Consider the following 18,325-nt stretch of genomic DNA (forward strand, 5'->3'; position numbering starts at 1 on the left):
ATGTTTATTTACAGGGCCAAAAACGAGGGGGGTGGGGTGACAAAAATAAAAGCAACCGTTTGCTGAGAGAAAGCCCGTGCAATGATGTCATGGGATACAATATCGCCTCGAGAACCCCATTCCAAACTTCATTTAAAAATCTGGCAATTTAATGTCGGCTTTCCTTCCGGTAAAACTGGGTGTCTGATAAAATACGACTCGAGACATTTTATTACATGTGAGGATCTTTACAAGTCGGCATCAATTCTAATCAATCATTCCATCAATAAGCTGTAGTTGCTTAAACATACGTCTTTCTGCCATTCCCTAAATGCCTCCTCAACAGAACAGTGATACTGTGATCAAAGCTACAAAAACTGTTTTTTCCCGAATAAAAAAAACATATTTATTGACAACCTGTATGCTGAATTAGCAATAAAATTGCAATGACTCAGATTAAGTATGTACTGATGTCTTGCGTCGTGTGCACCTTTCCAATAAAGCAAATGAACATAAAATCGACAAATTCTTAATGGAGTTCAGCGTGTGACCGGCTCGTCTCACTTCTCTTTCCCAAAGCTCAGGCATTAAGCAGTAGGGTTAACGTTACTCACATGAAGAAATAAAACTGCGACCCGGTGAGCGTCAGTGCGGTTCACCTGCTATATGACACACACTGAGGCCCACATCCTCCGGACACCGTTTACAGACCGGGTGTGACGGAGCCCTGCCGTGCCTGGCTCTACACACACCGAGGGAGATATGGAGATTCACTACCGATGTGATGTTTTAGCCGGGGTTGGGGTGCTAGGCACCGCTGCTGCCTACAGTACCGCTGGCGTCAAGTTATTTAAAACATAACACTATTTTCCGGTGGTGTGCTTCAAAATAAAACCATAATATGCTTGCTATCCACGTTGGTACTTTTGTAAATGCGCTATCATCATATCAAGTAAACAATACATCGTACATTGTAATGTCCATCTCAGCGTGACAGCCTTATGTAATCTAAGTCAGTCTTGACTGAGTGTGTTGAATAACAAGATTGTCACTTGTAGTTTGATGGGAAATTGAATACTTGCTTTTAAACCACACATTTAATAAACCCATAAAACCAAATATGAGCCCAGATCGCCCAGAAGAAAAGCTCTCTGAAACGCTCCATTCTCCTCAAATGAGAAATATAATTTATTTTGAAGGCACGATTGTCTTACTTCCGGTGTCATTGGCACCTTGACAAAGTGCTTCCTGTCCAGGGTGATGGGAACTACTGCGAGATTTATAGCGCTGCTTTAAGAAGTCACAGCCGTGGATTTTATGGCCTGTCACTGTTATTCTGTCTATAATGCAAATTTTGTTAGTTTTAGATGAGACACAAGAGAGACCATCAACAAAACACCCTTCTGGACTACAAATTGTGCTATTACACTGATATTTTACTGGCATGAGAAACACTGTTGTCATCCAGTTGCAGTGCCTGGCCACAATGCAGCTTCTCATAATTAGATCTGATCACCAGAGGAACACTTAAGCTTAAACGGGAACAATTTCCAAGGAGAGAAGAGGTTTGAAGACTCCCAAGGGCAGTGTTCTGTCAGCAAAATGTAAGTATCAAAAGTAAAGTAAGGTGAAGTAAAAGTACTCATAAAGCAAGAAAAAAAGGGGGTAACACTACATTTTTATTGACATTGTTGGATTATTCTGTGTGTGTAAGCAGCACTGGACTGTGGTAGTTGGTCATGGTAGAGCTCATTTTTAACTATTTAATATACTTTTTTCAACATGTGGAGGTGGCATACTGCAAACACAATAACAAGCAGCTGCATCACGAGCATTCAGGTCCTGCCCTTAGAACTGCTTTTTGCAGACTGTCAAGCGGCCAGTGGCAGATACAGCTGCCAAATTACAGGAAGATAAAGGCCTTCTACTGAAAAGCAAGGCCAACACACAGAAGGACGGTGGCCGGGTGCAGGGAGGGACTGCAGGGGAAACCCGGGGAGGGAGGCTGCAGAGATGGCAGACAGCAGAATGGAACGGGAGCTTTATAAATAGTCTCTGAAAAAGATACTGAAACACCAGCCGTGGGCCACTTTAAGTAAGCAGCTCAGAGCCACAAAGAAGTCTGCTGGCCTGACAGAGAGGCACAGGAAACATCCAATCACTGAAGAGGTGGTAGCTGAACGACAGCTGGTCAGTGGGCCGTCACTGTCCTGGCAAAGCTCGCCACAACAACAGACAGGTGAGTGTGACTGGCATCACAAAGGTACAGTAACACTGCAGTGCTTCACACAGTCAAAAACATAATACAGGAAGAGGACATTTTTAGAATGAACAGTACATTTTTCGCAAATGTACCATTTCAGGAACATAAAGGGACTTTGTAAGGGCAGATGAGCACCTTTTGATCATAACATCAAAGTATCTGTCTGGCTGATTTAAAGCCATTGATGATACGAGTTCAGCTGGTCAACGGAAACTTAAAACTGGTCTCTGCAAGAAAGGCTAATATTTCTAATACATATTTGCATTAAGTCTGCCTGAAGACAGCCTGAATGGGAAAAAAGTGAAATTACTACTATTACTACTTACAGGCTTCAAGGTGGTGCACTGGTCCACCACTGCAGAGATCCAACTTTAATGCCTGGCACAGAGCATGTACTGTATGGTACTCTTACAGAGTGGGAAGTCAGTGAGGGATCAGGTCTTTGACTCCAGTGCCTGGTCTGTCTCCACTGTCCGTTCCATCTAAACATCCTCCCCAGACCAAGACTAGGTCATTTCAATTCAGCAGATGAAGGGGGAAATCCAACACTGAACATAAGGAGGTACAGTTTCTCATTCCCTGGTAATTATTTTATTAGTTATACATTGTGGTGCTGGGCACTGAGATGTACTTTTATAGGGTACTGCTAAAGCCGCAAGGAATGAAACAGTGCCAAAAAATGAACCTTTATGTCCAATAAAAATAAAAAAGACTCAAAGATCCACGTCAGTGAATTATCTTTGTTCCATTAATGTGTGTGTGTGCGGAGCCAGCTGGCTCAGCCAGAGGAGTGAGAGTGCTCTATGGGCCCAAATACGCCAAAAATCCAGAGGAAGCTGAGAAACTTGTCTGTTTTTTTCCCTTTTTGAGAAACTGTCACTGGAACATGTTCAAGGAATACGGTGTCCTTTTCACTCTATACATTAGTTTTACTTCAACACTGAGCTCTTCACCCCAAAAGGTGAAAGAAGACAGAAAAGCAGGAAAATGTACATCTTTATAAAAAGTAAGTTAATTGGGTTTAGCTGGGTTTCCCCTCCATAATCGCACTGGCTTCAGAATTTATATACACAGATAACAAGTGTAATTTGTGTTTCCGAGTAGATATGACAGATATACAGAGATTATCATGGGAGTGGTATATGCACATTTCATTTGAATGCAACTCAGGAATGCATAATTGAGGAAAATGGTACGTTTCTAAACAACGGAAGGCTTTCATTGCTGGATCAGGAAGTCCTCGGCAGCCAGCATGCCTGTGCGCTATACTTATCCCCCAATGGCAGGCAGCGTCAAACGGAGGGAAATAACAAGATGCTATGACAGATCCCTGATCGCAGGGCCAGCCAAGAAAAGGTAGACTTACAGTTGTGCAGGTGCCAGGAGGGGCACTCAGAACACACACACACACACACACACACACACACACACACACACACACACACACACACACACACACACACACACACACAAACGTACACACGCACACAAGAAGCTGAAAACTTTGCCTGGAGACGCAGAGGAATGAGATGCTCATAAAACATGCATGGCGTAAACTCCAGCACCAGGTCCCAGCAGGGCACCAGTCAGGCTGCAGGGTTCAACGGGTGCTGCATTTTAAAGGCTGACTGAAAACAACGGTCCTGTAACTGAGCCGCGAAAAGGCATAATAGGAAATTTATGCATGTGTTTAATGTAGTTACAAATGTGATCATTTATTTTAAAAATGATCAGGAGTTTCTATTTGCTACATAATATTCAGAGAGGGAAAGTCATTGAAACCAACCCTTTCCTCAAATGTAATGTCTTTAAAGCAAAAAATATAGGAAAAAAAACTATTAATAATCAAAACAAAAGCAAAATCTGCCGAGAAATTCAAATTGCAGGCTAACAGCCATATATCACCCCAGAGTTGTATTATCACCAAATGAATCTCCTGTTCCAGTCCCAGCAGACTGCCTTGTGCTTCTGCACTTCTTCCACTCTAGTCAGCTTATAAAAAGAAGGAAAAATGCCACGGGTTTACTGCTGTGCAAACATCCTCCTGCAAAACACACTGCCCTGCTGCTCCACCTCATCACCCGTCGGTAACAATCCGGCCCATTCATTCACACAGGGCAAGCTGAAACTGGAACCTCAGGAGGGGACTTGTCTTTTTAGGCTTTATTATTCATGAGACAAAAGGTCAGAGTGTTTTTATTCACACCGGGCCTGTGTTTGTGGAAGAAGCACGCCCTGACATGATGTTTAAAGGAGCACTGCAGAGTGAAAACAGGCTGAAAATACTGTCAAATACTGAATAGAGCCATATGAGCATGATTGATCATACAGTACCTGGACACAGTCTGTAGTCCGCAGAGGAGATGCTTCCTCCCTGGGGCACCATGCTCTTCATCCTGAAGGCTTCTTCAGGGTGGTTGAAGCGGAAGAAGGCCGACTGGCCAAAACACAGCATACAGCCTGGAAAACAGCACACACATCATTAACTTTGTTTCACAGAACTCACAGGAACTGACAAAATGAAGAGCTTATAAGGAGTCAAGAGATAAGATACGCTCGATTTATGAAAACTGAAGGAAATGTGGCCTAGTAACACCCAGTAAACGGTGAGGAAGGTGATGCTAGAGTAAGATGACAATCTGTATGTGAAATACGAAGCTAAAGCCAGAAGGCTATCAGCTTAGCTTTGCACGACTAAACAGGGGGAACTGCTAGCCTGGCTAGCCTGGTTTCATCCAACTTTTTCATCCACTCACATGCAGACATGAGAGTGGCATCAATCTTCTCATTCAGCTCTCTGAAAGAAAGCAATTAATCGCATTTTCCAATTGACCAGCATCCAGGAACTGTGTAATAGCATCTGCACTGGACAGAGACACAAAGGACCATCATCATAGCCATCAGAGGAATAAGTAACAGACGTTGGAGTTGTTCTGACAGCAGCAGGGTGAAAGCTGTGCCATGTGCTCTAACAGGAACCAACAAAATATAGAGGCCAGGCTGACTCAGACCAGAGTTCAGCATCATCAACACAGCCACACGATGATGGAGGACACCTACAGTTGCAGCCTGTATAGAAGACTTTGTCTCACAATTTTTTTTTCGTTCTGGGAAGCAGGAAGCTCCATCAGAAGTGTGAATTAAAATTTAATTAGTAAAACATTCCCAACATCACATAAGTCTGTCTTCTCTCATTAAATGAAATCCCATCAGTTTACACAGCTGAGCTATCTGATGCGCCTCGCCCTGACATCCTGCCTCTGCAGGAAATACATCCAATCAAGAAGATAAGATGCTGTTTCGGTGGGCATTTAAGCCCACAGTAGACTAAATATATTCAGTTTGATACATGCTCATTAGCAAAGGCAAATGCAGCACTCCACACAGCCTAAAACTCATTTCAGGGTTTACAGGTGCAAGGTGAGCTCACTGCTATCATCAACACATTCAGGTTGATGGTCACACACACTTGCATTTGTTGTTGCTAGATGTTTCATTTTCAGATGATAATGTGTGGAGTGATGTTACAATGCAGTCAAAGCACCTGTTGCTAGCAGGTTTGACATATTCACTCATATATTAATTTGGTGTTTATAGCTTGTTTTCACTGCTCCAAAGGGGCTACTGAAATCACTTATTGGTTCAAGTTTCCCAATGCTGCTTTCATAAGTTACATATGGCATTTGCAGCTCAGAAATCTTCCCATGATTCATTATTACAGGTAAAGCCATTGTCCATGTGGTGGTTTTGTTCTCTCCTGCACACTGACTGTCAAGAATCAAGCATAACAATTAGCTGCTGGTGTTGTTTTTGATGAAGGTGTCTCTAGTGTGAAGCTGAAGGCACAGACCATCACTGCAGTGCTGATCCTCACACAGATTAGGTCTGTATTCACTAACACGACACAACTTAGGCCCAACAAACTCACTCGGTCTCTATGGTACCATCCATCACATCCACTCATCATCCTGGTTTGAAATGTCAAAGCGCATAATGCACATAACTAATTCAGCCTCTTCATGCGCTATGAGCTCGATAACAGATAAGCAATCTTATGTTTATTGCTTTCTCAATATAGCACCATTGTCCTGCTGCGATTACGACGGAAAGGTCTTCCGGCACAGGCACAGATAAGATCCTTGACTGTCGTCAGCGCCGAACACAAAGCCTAAGGTAAAGATGGAACCTTCTCCATTACATAAGAGGCCGCAGTGATGTACAACACCACCAGATGCCCTTTCATTTTGGACAGACACACACTGGGAAAAAACACCTGATCACGAGCTGTGGGCAAGGACACAACTGAGCGACAATTATGAGAAATAGGTGTTCAGTTTTGACAAGTGGTGCTACATGCAGCCCACAGAGGAGTGTTTTGTTTTTTTTTTTTTTTAATCAATATGTGTTACTACTTGCACACTGAGGTCTGGCAATTCCATGAATAAATCAGCTGGAGGTCAATGTTTTGTAGTAAGGCTGTGCAACAGATGGCTGATTATCTTCTTCACTCAGGTATCTCATCTTCGCTCACCTGACTAGACAAACGCACCTCGTACTGAGCTCTCAGAGTTCATATCAACTTTCCCAGGTCATTATTCACGTTTAAGTGGAGGCGCAAGGCTTTTGCACATGCAGAATGAAGCTGTAGTGTATTCAAGCCTGAAAACTCCACTTACTTTCTGACTTTTACTTCTTGGCTCATTCCTTTCAAATGGGGAAATGTGTTCATTTCTTTGCACAAGATGAATAGCTTGATGCTCATTAAGCTGTCAGTGTGACTCGCTCACTGCTGCGTGAGTGGGTAAATAAAAGCATGAGGGACCACAATACTGACTTTATGGCCCACAGTGCACTACACAGAAAAGCTTTCTGATTTCTGTGTGCTGGTCTCTGCCTGTACTCGTTTGGCTGTGAATCTCCAGATGATCAGAACACTCACTAAGTGGTTGGTAACATACAGATATTGTTTACAGGCACCTGATCTTGGCAGTCCCTTCAACAAAAACAAAGGCTAATGATGTTTTATAGACATTTCTGTTCCTCTTTATGCAATCAAATGTACGTTCCACATCCTGTCACACAGTTGGGTATTCTGCACATTTAGTTAAGATTTCATCAGCTTGTGAAGAATTGCTGACTAATAGAGTGGTGGTGCAAAGCTCCACTTAAATTGATACTTTATATTGGTACAATAAATGCCACATGTCTACATGAGCCATCCAAATGCAGCGCTTTGCTTATTTGCATTAGCATTTCTTTTTCACCATCAGTTTCTGTACGGAGAGTGAAGAGGCCGCTTTTTAAAATTTCCATCAGCGTTTCCTTCAGCGGTTACGACACTATCCTCAACATAATTTTGGTTGGTTTATTCCACAGCGCAAATTGTTTCTGTCGATATTTGGAAAATGAGTGCGCCATCAGTCATGAAAGGGAAAAACAAAAAGCTGCTGAATAGGATATTTGAAAGCAGTCATCAGGATGTTAATACTGTGGTCTGCAGAGCCACGTCAGCTCAGCCGCCGTGTCTTCATGCTCTCCACTTCAGCAGTCATCTGACTCCCTCACCTAGCTCCTGTTTCCTCTGGAGTCGGCCAGCAGCGCCATCCTCCCTCCACCTCCCTGACTCACGGCACACACGCCTGCGTCTGACTTGCATCAACATGATCTCACCGGTGAAGATCAATTCAGCCACTTCAAACAAAAATGCTGGTTAACAGAATGTAGCTTGAAGAGGCGTCTGTCTGACGCAGTCAAGACGTTTGGTGACGGCTGTGTTGCATGAGGAGTTTTACTAAAGGCATGTGAAAACAATGAAGATGGGTGAATAACTGCACGTATCGAAACTATGGGTTAATGATACATTGTACATAAATGGGCCTATCATTAGGATCAAATAATTATATCAGCTTTATTCATATTGGTGGTAGTGGTAGTGGTTGTCAATGGAAATCCCTTAAGATAAAAAAAAAATATGACAGTATTTCACACATGCAGATGTGTGTCATGTCCAGTCAGCTTCAGCCACCGTTCAGTTCTAATTAGCTAGCCTTAGCATGTTTACATGCGTAAACTAAGATTGTGAACATTGCTACACATCAGCAAGTCAACCCTGCTGCTGCGGTTTAGCATGCTACTGTTAGCATTTAGCTCAAAGCACTGCTAAGGTCAGCCTCAAAGAGCTGCTACAAAATATATAAAACAGGAAAGCAGCCAGTTAGCACGTTTAAACTAAGACTGTGAACAGAACAGCTGAACCTTAGCATGTTAGCAGTGTCATTGTGAGCATGTCTGAATGCTGCTTTCAGCATTCAAAGCACCGCTAAGCACAGCCCTACAGAGCTGCCGCCACGACTGCTGACTTTTAGACTTTTAGTCTTCTTTTCTGATGCAAAATTTCCATTAAAATTTCTCTCTCTCTCTCTCTCTCTCTCTCTCTCTCTCTCTCTCTCTCTCTCTCTCTCTCTCTCTCTCTCTCTCTCTCTCTCTCTCTCTCTCTCTCTCTCTCTCTCTCTCTCTCTCTCATAGCATTATACCTTTCCTCTTCCTTCCTTCTAAATTCATATGAATGGAGCAGTCAGTTCCTGTTAATATCATATAATATATTTCAAGTTTTAGCTTAGTATACAATGAATGTATGCCTGCATCATCACACTCAGGAATTGTGGGGAGTCATTAAAATCATCACATCCAACTGAAGATGAAATGAATCCACCTTAAAGTACTTGTTCTGGTGCCACACACATTCTTTCCCCAGATGCAATGTATTCAGCAGCATTTCCCACAGGCTGAGAGCTTATTTGTAGTGACAGAAGCTCTGGGAAGGTGCATTCATGTGCGATATATAGAGACTGGACCAACAGCGTCCACAATCCATACACTGAGTATCTGTGAGTAAATCACAGCCAGCACAGACAGCAGTGCTCAGTGTGGTGTTACTGTGTGGACACGCAGGCCCCAGCGGCGCAGAGGCCGCTGCAGGCTGATGGATGCTGGGAGACATTTCTCTTTCTCTACACTGTTCTCTCAGCACAAACTGCTGCTGGCAGCTGACACTCACTGACTGAGTCCTCTGCTGGCCCCGAGGGAGCCGACCTTCCACCTCAGCAGCCTATGGGCACTGTGAGTGTGTGGTCACTGACAGGAGAGAGGCCACCAGGGATTAACGCGTGATGAGTCAGCAAAGCAGAGCACACACATTATGCTGTATACACACCAAACACATGCTCATTCAGAAACAGTGGACTAACTGAACCGTCCACTAGCAGCAAGCTGCAGGCGCTTGAAAAAGTCCTCTCACAAGAGATTTTCAGATAAACCGATGGATTTAATGTTCCTTTATGGTTTAAGAGAATTATTCAACATCTTAAGCATGAACCACATAAAAACTGGTGGATTTACTGAAAAAATCCAGTCACAAAGAAAGAAAGTCACAAAGAAACCTAAAAGTTTGAAGATACGTGGCTTTCAAAGCACAACAAGGACAATATTCGACTGAAGTTTTGATGTAAATGTCACCAATTTTGATTTATTCTGACTGTCTATGCAGTTGTTAGCCTTCAGATTATCACTGACTGGAAGGTATGGTGAGGCAAAGTCTGTCGTCTATACACAGCATGTTTCAATATGGGAAAGCTATGCTAAATCACTTTAGATAACAAAAACTATATTCAGTATGTCTCACTTTCATGCATTATACCAGACAAACTCTACATACAGGGATATAGAGGGAAACTGACCTTTAAAAGAGTTGTTTCGATTAAAAACCAAATTTACAGTTGACTGACAAAGCAAAGCTGATGTTGTTAGCATCAGTAAACGGGCTGCAGCTGAACACATGCTATTTTCCTAATCAATCCATCTGATTTAAGCTTCACGTGGAATGCTGTCGTTAAAGTCCATTACTGGCAGTCTCTTGATGCCAATTAGTGCTCATCAATTCAGCCATTATAACACCACGCAGCTACTTATCATGATGGAGCCTCCCGCAGCAAGGACACACTTCAGGGAGTGTCAGACAATAGATCTCGACAAAATAAGGGCAGATATATGGTCCTGTGAGACACAGTGCATTCATCCAGGTCCCTGCAAGAGTTCAGGATATGTAGATGCTGTAAACAGGCCATGTATCATCTTCAGTGGGCAGGGGGTGGAGAGGGTGAGGGTCATAAATCATGCAGTTTTTCATTATAGAGCACCCACACACTGTTGACACAGAGAAACTGCAGTGCTTCATTTTGCAATTACAGGAATGAAAGGTAATTTAATGGATCCACTTGGTGTAAAGTCAATAAACTGGATATGACTGATGCACAAAGAGACGTCTGCTGCGACATTTCCAGCTTGAACAAGATTTAAGATCACCAAATAAAATGCTGCAGGGCGAGCAGGCAGGACGGGAGCTTGTCAATAGCTTATCTCGACTGTCACTTTATGGAAACAGCGTCTGTTTCTGGTCTGCAGTCTCCACCCAAACGAAGGGGGATTCCCACTTTATCTCCAGCACTGAACAGATCTGCTGCAGACATGCCATCCTCCCATTAAACAGACCGCTGGGCGGGGCGGTTAATGAGACCAGAGATGCCGAACCTTAACCACTAAGACCGTTATTTAGACTGGAAGGGTTTTAAGTGAAAGATGTTTGGGATGAGTCTATTTTTCTGGCATGTCTGATGGTTGCTCAACACATTTATGGCTTTATCTTCCCAACAGCTACGTAACAGGACTCAGTGAATCTACCCCAAGCTGTCCGGACATCACCTAGTTAGCAGGGAGTGAAGGTGATGACGTACAATACTGTACAAGAAAAACACGAACATACATTCCTTCCCTCTACCAAATCGTCTCCCTAGGTGGCCTGGGCGAACTCTGGTTTTAACGTGTGAGGCCTCATCTTCAAGGGTCACGTCTCTACGGTGATCAGTCATCATTGGAGCCAACCAGCTGAGGTGGCAGAGAGTGAACCTGAGGTGAGGGAGGTTTGAACTCTCTGGTGATCAGCTTTCCCCAGAGCAGGGCGGGTGGTCGCTGGGACATTTGGAAATTGTGTTTCAAGACTTCCAGATAGCCATGAACCGTCGCTTCAGTGAGGGAATGCAAACATGCTTGCTCTGGGTTTGATTAAGACAGAGTAGCACTGAATGGGCTTCTGCAGATTAAGATCTGCATGTTTTAAACTGCTTCTATTCAACTTTTTTATGCTGAAACTGCACATTTTGGTCTCTGCTGGTGCACAGATTGGATGAAAGCACTGGCATCCTTCTCCTTCCTATTAACATGGTTAAGACATGAATCTTTTCTGTCTTTCTGCACCTTCAGTTAAAGCAGCATTGATTGATAATCAGCCACATGGAGGCAGAAGAACAAGATGAAAATGTAACATTCATATTATCACCATATAAAGCTGACTAATGTGTAAACAAATGACTGCTTATTAACACATCCAGCAGACATGAGAAACATAAGCATCAGTGTTTTTGGCCACCTGAAGAATCTAAGTCCAACATACATTTTCCTCTTGTCTGTCACTTTGAGCAGCTCTTTCACATTACACGTCAGCAGTCACTCCACTTTGTTCATATATGCACACCGAATAGGACAGCTTTAAAAGTTTGGCAAAATGCTCATAAACGTTTGAATGGAAAAATAATTATTTGATAAAACACAAGGTTTTCTTTAATGACAGATCAGGTGTTGCTTTTTTCATGTCACAAGCAACAGAAATCTTCCTACAATAATTTCCTTGTTTCCATGTGTTGCTGTCTGTTTCATATATGGAACAGAATAATGCTCAAAGTAGATCAATTTCACCGTGACAATAGATTCACAGGGTGTCTAATAAATTGGACACATTTATTCAGCGTCTTGGTCCACAGTATTCATGCGCCCTGCTGTTGTTTGGCTGCCTTGTGAAAACTGCAGTCTTACACAACAGCAACATCTTGACTACATTATTCTAGACACCCACCAAGCCTGTGCTTTTAAGTCCCAATGAAATGAAACATTCATTTTGGTCTTCCATGGTAGCATGTCTACAACTATTTCTGAATAAATATAAAAGAATCTATAAAATTTGTTTTACATCTAAGTCCCATTACTTTAACTGTCTGGAGAGCAGAAAATCTGTTTTCTATCTCCTGGTTTTGACATGCCGCACTAGGAGGCATAAATACAAATTCTAGCCTGTACACCCACAGCGGATTTTTGAGCACAGTCTGTCCAGTTAATTCAAACTATATTTCTCTGCCCATGTTAAATCTGGTTAATACATTTAAATGATCCCTCCAGATGTGAACTGTCCTCCAGTTAGATACAGTGGTCAAAAGACACGATATTAAAGCAGCTGAGGTCAAAATATCTGACTTCTAGTCACTAGTATGCTCAGTCAAGCTCCTACATTTCCCATGATGCAACTCAACAACACTGTTACCTGTGTAACACCTAACCCACACCTACAGCCTGTAACGCAAGATTCCTGTTAAAATATTCAGACCTGAAGCCCAAACTTTGATACCCCTGCACCTGCTGGACAGGTGGAGGAGCACCCCTCATGACAGGAAACTGAACTTGACGTGGAAACGTGGTGGAGTGCCCCCTTAACTGAAGGAGGGAAATGCCCAAAAAATGCAGTTTTACTGGAACTTAAAATATCACTCCATGCAATTTGTGTTCAGTTCCTGTCTTATATTAGTGTTTCATCAGGAAACAATGGCTGTACTGCACATTTTTAATGATTTTCACTCTGTAAATGACTTTGGGACAGAATTCTTGTATTGTGATGTGACGGTTGTGGCTGTAAATCACTACAGTACAACACTGAATTGGATCCTTTTCCAACTGAAAGTGATGCACCTCACCTCACCTCACTCACTTCTATCAATCAGCAACAGTTCATTATGGCTGATTTGGATCCGTGCTGTTCCTGCTGGGTTTCATGTGCAGCTGTAAAATATCAGTTCCACATCTGGCACGACCATGTTGGCGTTACTTATTCAAAACACACGACTATCTCTTCTTCTCCTCTTTCTTCCCTCTTACATGAGAACACTGTAACCTGGGATAAGCACGTCAGGAGTCTTCCAGGAACCAGCGGCTCAGGATTCGCTTTCTCTACGGCTGATCTTAGCAGAACCAGTTGCGGTCGAGACTGAGATCTGTTTAATCAGCGGCCGTGCTCCAAACGCCAACAGGAAAATATGACATGACACATTGCCATTTTCATAATTACAATGAAGTCATACAGGAAAGGACAGGCCATGCCGGTAAGAGGGATTGGTTTCACATAGAGGAAGACGAGTGGAGGTGTGGGCGTGTGTGTGTGTGTGTGTGTGTGTGTGTGTGTGTGTGTGTGTGTGTGTGTGTGTGTGTGTGTGTGTGTGTGTGTGTGTGTGTTGTGAACCCCCCATCCCCTGTTAATCAGTTAGATTGATTCCCTGACCAGCGTGAGAGAAACAATTTCTCCCTCAACACTCCAGGAACGATCGGTCTAATCACTGTCTTCATCACAGTGAGTGCACTCTGAGTACTACTGCAAGAGCAGCATCTTCGAGCCCCACGCTGCGCTCCAGAGTGGCTCCACTTCCACCAAGAAAGAAACAAATATGAACCAGCAATAAGCTTTAACAGGGCCACATTAAAGTACATGAGGGCTATCATTCATTATGTCATCTTTTCAACCCTTCTATCTGCATAGAGCGTCCCACATGGCATGTCTTCAGGAGTGAGGACACAAAGATCATCACCACCATCCCACAAGGACACTATAACCCCATTCTCTAATAAAACTGCAGGGACACCTAAGTGGATTATAGAGCACATACTGTAATGCAAACAAGGATTGATAGACATTGAGCCAAGGTGAAAATCTATATATAGCACATGTCAGTCAGTAAAGCAAAAAGCACAGGGGCTGTCCTGTGCATCATTAAGAGTGACATTTTATACTTAAATGCATTATAAAAAAGAATCCCTATTTCTTGTGCAATGGAAAGAACATGTGTAATGTACGTATATTTCAAAAATGTGCTTTTGTTTCAGTTTCAGTTCAAGCTCTTTGTACAATAAGAATAAGAAAACTCACTCAAGGTGTCCTCTTCAAATTGTTTGCAGTCCAAAACCGAAAGAGATTCAGTCTGCAGTGATGTAAAACTGAGAACATTTATTGATGAATCGATCAGTTGATCAACAGAAAACACTTCTAACCTCTCAAATGTGATGATTTGAGGCCTTTCCCATATTTCTGTAAGGAAATGCCATTCGGTTGTCGACCAAGGATATCATAATGGATATTTTTCACTATTACACATTTTATAGACCAGCTGACTAACCAAACTGTCAATTTTCAATTACCAGTCAAAACTAAAACTAATCATGACAGCAGCCCTACAATGATATGAAGCTGAAGAATTTTTTTGAAAAATGTCTTTAAATTGTCAATCTGTTGAGGATGAATTAGCTCTCAATCAACCAATCAATGCCTGACGAATGGTTTCAGCGCTAAAGATGAACTCTAAAAAACATATCATCACCTGAGCTGAATATGGAATCCTCTTACTTTTCTCTTTTTTTCATAAATCACCTAATTTAAATTCAGTTCGTTGTATACTGCATCCTTTTGGAACGTATAACTGTATTTTTGCTATTGTTCACAGATGCACTGGAGAAGCTTGGCCTTGATAAAAAGAAGTGTTTTGAAGAAAAATCTTCTTACCACTTCAGTAAGGTCATTTTAAAAGTTATCTCTGTGGTATCAGGACTGACATTTGGTTTGACATCAATGTAGAAAAATGCTGAACCTCTTCATTGGTTCCACTCGCTAAGTAATTACTGTTATCCATCCAGTCGATCCAGTTTGGAGCATTCAGACTGGAAATCCTCCACTCAGCAGCTTTACCTTTCCTTAATGAAAGAAGCCGCCATTGTCATAGATTGTCAGGACTCCTCAGCATGTGAGATTTAAGTCTGGAAAGAAGATTTTCTCTAATCCTGTGTCAAAGTACTCTATATAAAAGTAAAGTAGATGGGATCTAACAGTAAATCAGGGACCATCTACTAAAACTATTGATTTAATACCAGAGCTGACAGGAATGATCACTGTAAACCTTTGTGAGTATCCCTGTGGGACCACTCAGGCCAATCGGCGTTAATGCCAAATCATGCCTCGAGCGTATTGTGGCATTAAAAGGAGAAGTGGTTAGCAGCCCTGGTCTGCTCAACCTATCTGAAATGTGTCTGTGGACCCAATATTCCATCATTTCTCTAATAACATCTCTGTGTTTTTTTTCTCCACTCTGGTATGACCACATTAAATCTTTCCACTGTGTCGGCTTAGCCTCAAGTACATTTCCCAGAAGATTAGATCAGAGGAACCAGAGGTGGTCAGAGCGAGAAGCTTCACATACTAGCAGAGTGAGTTCATGCACAGCGAGGAGAGTTTCTTCAAGTGTTGCTTCCACTTATCATGATATGACAAAGAGTTCTGTTATAGAAATACAGGTCAGTAAGAGCGGCTCTGTGGAGGCGCACATGACGGCTGTGGCTGCATGACTGCTGTCACATTATTCCCTCTGCAGCGCTCTGCCTGTCTGTGAAAACACGTCATCTCATGCACATGTTCACAGGACAGCGGAAAAAACACAGGAACAACACTGGTTCCGACCAGTCGTGCCAACTAAGCCGTCCCTGTTTGTTCCAGACTGACCACAACCATGAACTGGATCAACATTTCTGTGCAGCAGAGGAGTTTTTCCTGGAAAAATCCACAGGGTTCTGAACAGCTAAGGGCTATTGTTTGAATCTGTTTTGTTGGAGCAAGTAGTGCACTAACTAACTAACTAACTAACTAACTAACTAACTAACTAACTAACTAACTAACTAACTAACTAACTAACTAACTAACTAACTAACTAACTAACGGCTGTTGGATAGTTCTGACTCTTAAAGAGTGGAAAGCTGCCAGCAGCGATCATCTTCGGTAGCCTGGTTCCTGGTTGTCAAATGATCCAAACAGGTCTGGCATTGCGCTCGTTGCTGCTGGAAAACAACTGAGCCAATCAGAGCTTTGTAGGTGTGGGTTTGCGTGTGTGTTTTGTGGAATTAAGAATGAAGACATCATCCTCTGTGCCAGGCTCTCAAACAACGTCGGCAAACGATGGTATTTAAACTATGGCACTACACAGGCTGCTATAAGTCAGTTTACAGTAATACTAACTCAACAACAAACTAACAAAATCAGCACTATTGTCTTCTGTCGACATGACCGATGTTAACTTATTGCTATCAACCGCCACTGCTAACCACCTCGACTGAACATTTCGTCAACTGGACAAATTGCTATTGATTGCTCAGAGCAAAACGGTCCACAGTTCACAGACAGAAATCTGCCAACATGGACACAAGCAAAAAGGAAATGACCATTCAGTCTGTGTTTAAAGCTGCATTTCAGGGTTTTGTCAAACATCTTGGCCTTGTGGCAAAACCAGGATAACACACTACATACAAAGATGCAACCAGTCAGTGAACTGCAGCAATGTTTTCCTAAGCTTTGCTAATATTAACTAACATTAACGCACACATTGACATTACTGAACTGAGCAAGGCTTCATTTGATTTCTTACGACTTCAACTTTTCATTTGAAAGAGGAAGAAGCTGCTATTCGTTCTTTCAGAAGTCACATAGTCTGGCTCTAAAGTAGCTTTAAATCCCACATCCTGTAAAAAGAGCTCAGAGTATATGTCTAAAGCTATTTACAGCATACAGCACGGTCTGTTCTTCTGCGGAAGCCGAGAGAAAATCTAAAAGGTGCAGCTCGGTATTCGTATAAAGCTTTCCACTCAATAGCATGATGAAGGCTCTACACATATCAAACCTGCCTTTCTAAGTCCTGACTGTGATTCAAGGAAAATCACTGGAGCACTCTATATTTACGGAGCTTTGCTACACCTCGCTCCTGTCAGCAGAAACATGTTCTCCTCGCCAAGTCTCTGCAGTAGCTGCAACTTTTCATTCACTATTAGTTGGATATGAGGAAAAACTTTGGTCATTTTGTGATTTTATTGTTGTGTGCAACAAACAAAGGCATCACCACTAAACCACCAGCATGGGACGTCACTAAAGCACGGAAGAGCTGCAGACAAAGGGATGCCCAAAACTACGGCTGACGGTTGCTATAGAAAGCTGATGGTTTACAGCCTCAGCAAAGGCCAGAGAGTCAAACCCACCCGTTAATCAATGACTGCCTTCGCCGAGCCAGGGGCCATCAAACACAGACACACATACCAGAGGAAGATATGGGGCTGGTTTGAAAGGAGTACACAGGGGGAGGAGGAGGAGGAGGAGGAGGAGGAGGAGAGGTCTAACCCTGCATTCCCATCATGTGGGAATAACCGTCTGAACAAATAAAAAGGTCGGAAGAAATGATCACATGTTCTGAGCAGTCTGACGCCAGTGAGATGCCACGATGGAAGATATCTGGAGACAGTGGTTGCTCCTGGGCAGCTGCTTCACACACACGCTTTGGCGTTTATGTTGGCCAGCTAATTCAGTTTGAATGTGGGTCGCATACAAAAATCCACTAAATAGGTTGTGTCCTACCATGGCATTTTACAAAGTGTGATCTTAAAATTAGATTAGAAATATGCATCTTGTTCGAAAAGAATCTCTCATTCCTGACGTCTGGATTTTCATTTTTTGGTCAATTAATTTACAAAAATACAATAACGTGCATCACCAAACCATGAGGTCCCAAGTAACGACTACCACATCAGAGATGAGAAAGTTTAATGGTATTTTCAACAAGAAAGCTCACATTTACCATCCAAGCAAGAGCACTGCTCTGCTTTTACTGTTTGAAAGTACTGTAATACTACTACAAAGACCACGACATGCATTTAATTAACATGAAAAGAATGTGACAAATTGCATTTGCGATGAAAGGGTTCAGCCACTCGAACCAACCGAAGCAGAAAAAGACTTTAGTCATCAAAATCAATTCCTTACAGATAACACTGCACTCCAGCTATTTACTGCTGTACTTCCAGAAACTTATGGGCCTCACAGGAGACAGAAGAATAATCAAAATCAAAGCA

At 42.5% G+C, this 18,325-nt stretch overlaps 1 protein-coding gene across 4 annotated transcripts in view; it reads right to left on the minus strand.

Moving 5' to 3' along the window:
- phldb1b (pleckstrin homology-like domain, family B, member 1b) overlaps positions 1-18,325 on the minus strand; it is a 104,520-nt gene that overhangs the window by 45,169 nt on the left and 41,026 nt on the right. For 3 of the 4 annotated variants that reach the window (XM_070971164.1, XM_070971165.1, XM_070971166.1), the window contains one exon: positions 4,577-4,702. In XM_070971164.1, coding sequence (XP_070827265.1) covers positions 4,577-4,702 — 126 coding nt within the window. Of the gene's footprint in view, positions 1-593; positions 832-4,576; positions 4,703-18,325 lie in introns of those variants that run through there. The other variant, XM_070971167.1, reaches the window with a different exon arrangement.

The sequence above is a fragment of the Chaetodon trifascialis genome, chromosome 9 (genome assembly GCF_039877785.1).
Source record: "Chaetodon trifascialis isolate fChaTrf1 chromosome 9, fChaTrf1.hap1, whole genome shotgun sequence".
NCBI classification, from domain to species: Eukaryota; Metazoa; Chordata; class Actinopteri; order Chaetodontiformes; family Chaetodontidae; genus Chaetodon; species Chaetodon trifascialis.